Raw genomic sequence first — 7,809 nt, 5'->3', positions numbered from 1 at the left:
TGAAGTTTGATAGGTAAATATTGATATTCTAGATTCTAGCACATATTTACTCATAATAAGTAATATTTTCTTAATATTAAGCTTTTATATCTTACTGAGATAATTAAGTACAAAAACACTTAAAATAAGAAAAATATTCTAACATAAATCCCTCTTGGTGAGAAAAATTATCTTGTCAGAAAGAAAACAAGAAAAATCTCCTTAATTTAAGATATTTAATCTTACTAAGATTTTAGTTTTTGCAGTGTGTTTGTCTAGTTTTTAGTGTAATATGTTGGCACACAGGAAAAAGGACAAAGCTAAGCTAAAGTTTAGATTTTTTTAGCTGCAGAAACATTCTTTTCTACAAATACTCAAGCGTGCTCTGAAGTAATGTGTTTTTTTAATTATATTTCAACCTAATGAAAAATCTACAGAATATGTCGATTTTTTTATCTGATTAATCGTGAGAATAATCAATTAGTAAAACTAAAAGTAGCTCACTGTATGCTCTGCTTTTTGCAGGAACTTCGTCTAAAATCTCGGAGCAGAACCTGAAGGGCTCCGACGTCGACTCGGACAACCTGAAGCTGCGTTACATCCTGACCAAAGACCCGCCGGCCGGGAAGGTGCAGCTGGGCCGCGGCAGCCATGTGGAGAAGGTTTCAGTCAAAGGTCCGGTTCAGAGCTTCACGCAGGAGGACGTCAACAAAGGTAACAGATCTAAGTTTTATTTTCTAGTGTCTGGTTTGTCTTCTTCTACTGTTTCCTCACCTGTAGCTCGTTTTATGCTACTTTTTAGTGACATGTTTAAATTTTATGGTTAGTTTTGCAATGTGTAGAAAGAAAAAATCTTGAAAATGTAAAGAAAAAAAATTTAACTCAGTCGTGGTAGAAGTGAATCGCTGCTTTTGTAAACTTTTTGCCACCAGAAGTTTTCTGAAAGGACACAAACAACTTGTTTTTCCCCTCACAGGCTCAATCAGACCAAACTTCTCTTATTGTACATGTGTTAAAAATAAAAAAAAAAGCTAAACAATGAGAGAAAGATTATAAGATTTTTGATAAACGTCATCAAAATCAGAAGTTTGATCTGGTCCTTATCCCATGTTTAAATGTAACCAAATGGTGGAAACAAGTGACATTTTCCAAAATATTGTAATTTAGTGAACAAACTTGAAGTCTGAATGAATGAAAAAATGAAATATACTACCTGAAAACCAACAGTATGCATGTATATTATAAAATTATGTATTTCTTTAACTTTCATTTTTATTTTTTTGTATTTGATTCTGTTTTGTTTTTTAGTCTCTCTTCACACTGTTTTTCCTTTTCTGACATGTTATTCAAATCCCTTATTATTAGAGACGTGCCGATCAGGTTTTTTCCTGCCAATACCGATACAGATAACCCAGGAGGACCGATCACCGATACCAATACCGATCACATAATTATAATTTTTTTAATCATAAGCACTACCGGTTACATTATGTGGAAAAAGGAACCATGAATTCACCTTAATTTAGACAAAAACTTGTTTTTAATAACTTTTTCCAAGAAAAAAACAGACATTGTGCAAATTGTACTGCTATCAGTAATACTATCTTTAACAGACTGATAAGATATGGAGGCTCTGAAGAGGCTAAATAATGCAAAGAGCCAAAATAAAACCTCTCAACATTGCCAAAAAAAATTCAAGTATAAAACTTAACATTCAAAGGCAAATACAGGATCCATTACAATAAACAATCCTGAGTTACTGAATGAAAACTTCCTGATAGCATGGCGGCTAGCTGATTACTGCTAGTTCTGATTGGCTGTTTCTGACTGAGCGGAGTAATTATGCAGAGCAGGGAGGATATCGATTATTTTTTTAGAGATTATCTGTCTCATGTTAGGACAGCGAAAGTTTTAATACGTATGTAAAATGTATTTTTTTAGGTTAGATGCTGCAGCTTTAAGCAGAGGTTCGGTGTGAGAGTCACTACCAGGTGGAGCAGCAGCGGCGCTCCGTCTGTGAAATATTACTACCTGTAGTGTAGCAGCGGTTCAACAGCGAGAGCAGAACCAGCGTCTTACATCGCAGCTCSAAGACTTAAATAATTTTGCGGGTTATTTGTTTAGCTTTCTGACCGTCATGCTAATCCGGGTGAGTGTTTGTAGCTGTGCGCTGCTTTACCTGCTGTCTGATTCTCCATGTCTTTTTTACTGCAGTGAGCCTCGATGTAGCCAAACTCCGTCAAGTATGACATTGTTTTGATGTCGTATTAGCTTCGTTGTGTTCCCCATTCACTCAGTGCGTTACAGTTCCACATCGCTTAGGATTTGTTGCTGCGCGTTTGCGCAGTGTGAAGGAAAGAGGAGACCAGCTGCACAATCAGGCTGCGAAATGAGATGCAGGTGATCGGTTTGTGTGATCGGCAACAAGAGCCCGTGATCGGCGATCACAGATCATACACTTTTTCACGGAAATCGGCCAATTATGATCGGTGGCCGATCGATCGGCACACCTCTACTTATTATATTTATCTTTAAAGGTAAAACAATCGTCAAAAATGCTGATGAACTCGTAATATTGCCGTTCTTTTCTCTCTCAGCTTATTCTCTTGTCCATAAATATTATTTTAAAATATACAAAAACACATTAAAACTGCAGTAACTTTTGCAAAAAAAAAAAATTAAACATTTGTAGAAACTGTCAGCATGTTATGACAGTGTAACATGAAACAGATCATCTGTGATGAAAATAAAACTCCTCTGAATTCTCCCACCGCTAATTTAGCGCTGTCAATCACAATCTCAAGCTCCTTCGAAAACCTTCAGATTATAATGACACAAATTAGCAGGCACCGCCGGTTACCTAGCAACCTGAGCGGAATTCCGTCCATTACCTAGCAACCCCAACGGAATTCAGCTGAGCTCCAGCATGTTTTGTCAGCTGGCTTTACTGCTGTACAATGGCTGTTGGAAAAGACAAGTGTTTTGTTGTTGTTTAAAAAACCAACAACAGGCTTTTCAAACTAAAAGCATGTAAAAATTAACACCACTCATTTATATTTACACAGACAAACAAATATAAAGTTTTTTCTGTTAGATGCAGGTAAAGCCGGCGCTCCTGATTCGTCTCACTCGAGCTGAAGTTGCTGTAATCAGACGCGATTTAATAATGTGTAGCAGCCACAGCGGTCAGCGCCGTGCTTTGGGTTGTCATGACAACGGGTGTTTTCTGTTTCTGGTTTCTTGCAGGCCTGCTGCGGTACAGCCACGAGAAAGGCGAGAAAGGAGGCAGCCTGTCTTTCAAGTTCAACCTGGTCGATCCCGAGGGCAACAAACTGATCGACCAGTCGTTCTTCATCAGCGTTCTCGGTGAGGTTTCCTCCGCTCGCCGCTACCTGCAGCTAAAAAGAGAAAGGCCTGAACTGTTCTTTCATTTGTTGGCGAAGACAAGCAATTACTACAGATTTATGCCTTTGTCCTGCGCTCGACACGGGACACAAACTGAATACAAAACGGCCTCGGAGCCCTCAGAGCTCTACCGACGCATTTAATTAACCCCGCAAATTCAAAATTATTGTATCCATTTGAAAGGAGTATGAATTGATTTTTGTGTTATGCTTCGGCTTTTCTTTTGTTTGTAATTGTTTGACAACAACTTGGGGATTGCATTGAAGTCAACACAGTACACTGCAAAAACACAAAATCTTACCAAGTAATTTAGCAAGCTAGAAATAGGAGCTTGTTTTAAGTCAGTAATTCATTAACATTGATGAAAATATGCTAGTTATAATGAAATAATCACTTATTCTGATTCTGATAAAAACAAACTCCTGTAGCTGCTGAAAAGTTACTTGTAAGTTAGTTTTGTCTTATTTCAAGTGTACGAAGATGTTTGCATTTGAAAGTAGACTAACAACACCCTTTCTGCGGTGTAGTTACTTGTATAGCTCAGATTTCATCTTCCCTGCCTTCTCGGTCTCCAGACTCGAGTTTCTGCTCTTCCTCCTGAGGCTGAAACCTGCCTGCTGCGATTCCGGTGGATCCTGACAGATTTTCTCTTCCTCGCAGCTCAACAGCTTCTCCATTTGTTATTTTCTGCCAGCTTTCTGCGCTGTTTTGTTATATTTTTTATGTCAGCAGGGTTTCTGTTCACCTCTCTCCTTTTCACTTTACCGGTTTTAACTTTTAACCCTGTTTCCACATTTATAACGGGTTGGATCCTCTCCTGTTAGGTTTCTCTGTTCAGGTTCAAACTGGTCCTTGGAAAAGCTTGAATTTTAATGAGGTGTTTTTAAGGTTTGGAAATATTGAAAATGCAGTTTTGTAATAAAGTGCAATCTAACATTTTATTAAAAACCTGAAAGTAGAAACAGTTTAAACAAGATATTTCCATACACCAAATAAAGAGAAACTGAGTTATTTTTATTTCTGCCTGAAGTTAAATCAGACTAAACTTTTTATTTATGTTGGTTAGAATTGCAATAAAAATTTTATTTGCTAAATGCTAGAAAAAAAATTGTAATATATATATTTTTGTAACTTTTTTAGTACATTTTATTTGGTTTGTTTCAATATAATACATATTTATTATTCCTAATAGCTCAATGACTTATTGATTAGTGTAATTGAAATAAAAGTTGTCTTATATTTTATATTATTTTGTTAAATTAGTGTTTTGCTCTTATTCCAGTCAGGTTGCAAACTAAAAATAGTTATATTTTAGTTTACCTTGTCTCTGAGGCGGCTGCACAGTGGCGCAGTTGGTAGAGCTGTTGCCTTGCAGCAAGAAGGTTCTGGGTTCGATTCCCGGCCCTGGTCTTTCTGCATGGAGTTTGCATGTTCTCCCTGTGCATGCGTGGGTTTTCTCCGGGTACTCCGGTTTCCTCCCACAGTCCAAAAACATGGCTGTCAGGTTAATTGGCCTCTCCAAATTGCCCCTAGGTGTGAGTGTGTGTGTGTGTGTGTGTGTGCATGGTTGTTTGTCCTGCGTGTCTCTGTGTTGCCCTGCGACAGACTGGCGACCTGTCCAGGGTGACCCCGCCTCTCACCCGGAACGCTAGCTGGAGATGGGCACCAGCAACCCTCCCGACCCCACCAAAGGTCAAGGGTGTAAAGAAAATGGATGGATGGATGGATGTCTCTGAGGCGAAATGTATAAAATTATCACAAGACATTATTAAAAACAGTAATAAAATAGTGAATTAAAACTGTCTTCTTCAGTTCATGTGTGTTTGAAAAGTTTGATCTGTTCCTGCTTCTCTCCAGTGAGTTGTTTTTTCGTACGTTTGTCTTCCTCTCCAGAGGATCATCTTCCTCCCTCTGTGGTGGCCAACAAAGGCCTGGTGCTGGACGAAAACTCGGTGAAGAAGCTGACCACGCTGCAGCTGTCGGCCAGCGACCAGGACAGCGAACCGGGCGAACTCGTCTACCGGGTCACCAAGCAGACGAGCCTGGGGCAGCTGGAGCACGTTACCAACCCCGGTGGGTGCAGAGGGACACTTAGAGGTGACCTGTTGTTGAACAGGTTTGGAGAGGGATATTGATTAAATTTTTTTGCACAAAATCCTTCTTGGATATTTAGATTCTTTTACTTTTATTGTGTCTTGTCGGTTTAAATCCAATTAAGCTGCTGCTGGCCATGCCCCCCAACCCAACGTTAACTCTCACGCGTGAAAATAGCTGCTTGACAGAGGCGCAATTATACAACCGTACATCTTTGAAAAGCAAAAGTAGAGCCTCCTGCACAACCAACAAAAAAGCAGCAAGTGGTTTCTAAATAGTAAGTCGACAGCAAAACGCTCGTCTTTTCCAGCAGCCATTGGAAAAGATGATGGCTGCTTGGTCAACCAGATGACCAAACATGCTGGAGCTCACCTTTGGTTGCTAGGCAACAGCACAGTGTCCGTCGAACGTTACCCACCAATCGGTGGTAGGTTTTTGAAACGGCTTGTTTTCCATGCACCAAAAAAGCTATTACATTTTTTCACTTAACATTAAGGATTTATTTACCTAAAACAAGCTCCTACATCTTACTGAAAAGTTATTTGTAATTTATTTTTGTCTTATTTTATGTGATATTTGCATGAGAAACTAGACCAGAAATACTTGTAAGAAAACAAGTGAATTTTTCTTTATACTTTAAAAGGTTTGTTGACATCTCAGAAAAGAAATCTTAAATATATATATATATATATTTTTTTCAAGTTTGAAAAATCTGGGTTGTACAAAGGAGTATTAGGACTACAATAATTTATTGCCCTAAATTAATTTAAAATTATTTAGGGTAATAAATTACTGACACAGAAATTTCAGAGTTGTGTTTTTTTTTCCCAACAATTTTTTTATTTTTAAAACTCTAAAATTTCTTTAGAGTAATGCCGCCATACAGTTACTTTCAGATCTATCCAATTAATCTAATTTACAGAAAGTGTTAAATCTTCCACTTCCTTTATGTGAATATTGTTCAAAGACGCCATCGAAACTAGATTATCTTGACATTCTGTAGTGGAAGTTTCAGGTTAATATGAAGGTTTTCTGAAATCAGAAATCATCTTAAAAGTGTTGATCCAAGAGAAACTGCAGCCCTGTGTGATTTTACTAGCTACATGTTAGCACAACAGAAGAATTCGTCATTACAGAGCGTAGCTTCAGCCTCGGTGCTGCTGCAGGTCTCAGCCGTAGCTGAATGGATGCTTCAGACGGCTGGATGCAGCCGCAGCGTGCTGATGATCCCTCCGTTCTCCGAGCTCCACTTCACCTCAGAGCCACCAGGCTCCTCCGGATCATCGCTGCTCATCAATCTGTTATTTTCATGCTAACATGCACAGCTGGCTGACGGCTGCAGCGGAATGACGGTGCATGAGAAATGTCAGGATGACCAAACGATCTCTGTCAGTGAACCCGTTCTGCAGCCAGAGACGTCAAAACGCGAATTCATCAACTAAAGATGTCAGATCTGGTTTGTGTGTAAACAGAGTCTCCATGCTGCTCCAAATCATTGCGTCCTGGAATTTGTAGGAAAAATTACAGTTTTACAGGGGAAACAGAAAAAAAGACATTCAAAATCTGACTTTTTTCTAACAATTCTGATTTTAATTACAGTTTTCTGTAGTTGTTGGCTGCAAAATACTTGTTTTTCTTTTTTAAATTGTAAAATAGTTTTAAAAAAAACCGAAACTTTTATATTTGTCTGCACAACCATAAACAAAATTTTAAATATTTTAATAAAAAAGTCTGATTTCTGCAGAAAAAGAGATTAAATATAAGTAGATCAGAAGAAAAAAAACTTGTAAGGCTAAACAAACACAGTTTGCATGAATTAATAAATCTGCTGATGACGTTTTGATGTTTCTTTCCTCCAGGAACCAGAATCAGTTCCTTCACTCAGGCCGATCTGGCGTCTCGCAGCATCCAGTACGTTCATACCAGCGAAGAAGAAAAACACGCCGACCAGTTCTCCTTCACCGTGTCCGACGGGACAAACGAGGTAAAAGAGGGGAAGGTGCTGACGAGAAAAGGTTCCGTCTTATTTACTCTGGAACCATCACTCTGCCTCCGCCGTGTTTCACTATAGCATCTTTTTCTGGCATAATGTCTCAGTTTTTTTTTTTCACCAAATGTTACAAAAGCACACAAAAAGTTCTGCTTTTGTCTCATCGAGGGCTGCAAACAATTATTTTATTAATTGATTAATCTATCAATTACTCTGATGTTTAATTAAGTAATTAAATAAAAACTTGTCCTTTTTTTATTAGCTACTGGAGCTATGCTGTAACAAAACACATCTCTAATTTGTGATAAAGTACCAGCTGCTGCTGATATTTTACGTAAAAA

General features: G+C 38.3%; 1 protein-coding gene across 2 annotated transcripts in view; it reads left to right on the top strand.

Annotated features, from left to right (window-relative positions):
* Positions 1 to 7,809, top strand: part of fras1 (Fraser extracellular matrix complex subunit 1) — a 271,118-nt gene that overhangs the window by 225,787 nt on the left and 37,522 nt on the right. For both annotated transcript variants that reach the window (XM_017306806.1, XM_008417773.2), the window contains 4 exons: positions 505 to 693; positions 3,226 to 3,345; positions 5,278 to 5,457; positions 7,338 to 7,462. In XM_017306806.1, coding sequence (XP_017162295.1) covers positions 505 to 693; positions 3,226 to 3,345; positions 5,278 to 5,457; positions 7,338 to 7,462 — 614 coding nt within the window. The remainder of the gene's footprint in view (positions 1 to 504; positions 694 to 3,225; positions 3,346 to 5,277; positions 5,458 to 7,337; positions 7,463 to 7,809) is intronic.

This window comes from Poecilia reticulata, linkage group LG9 (assembly GCF_000633615.1).
Source record: "Poecilia reticulata strain Guanapo linkage group LG9, Guppy_female_1.0+MT, whole genome shotgun sequence".
In the NCBI taxonomy this organism is placed as follows: Eukaryota; Metazoa; Chordata; class Actinopteri; order Cyprinodontiformes; family Poeciliidae; genus Poecilia; species Poecilia reticulata.
This window is presented reverse-complemented; position numbering and strand designations above follow the sequence as displayed.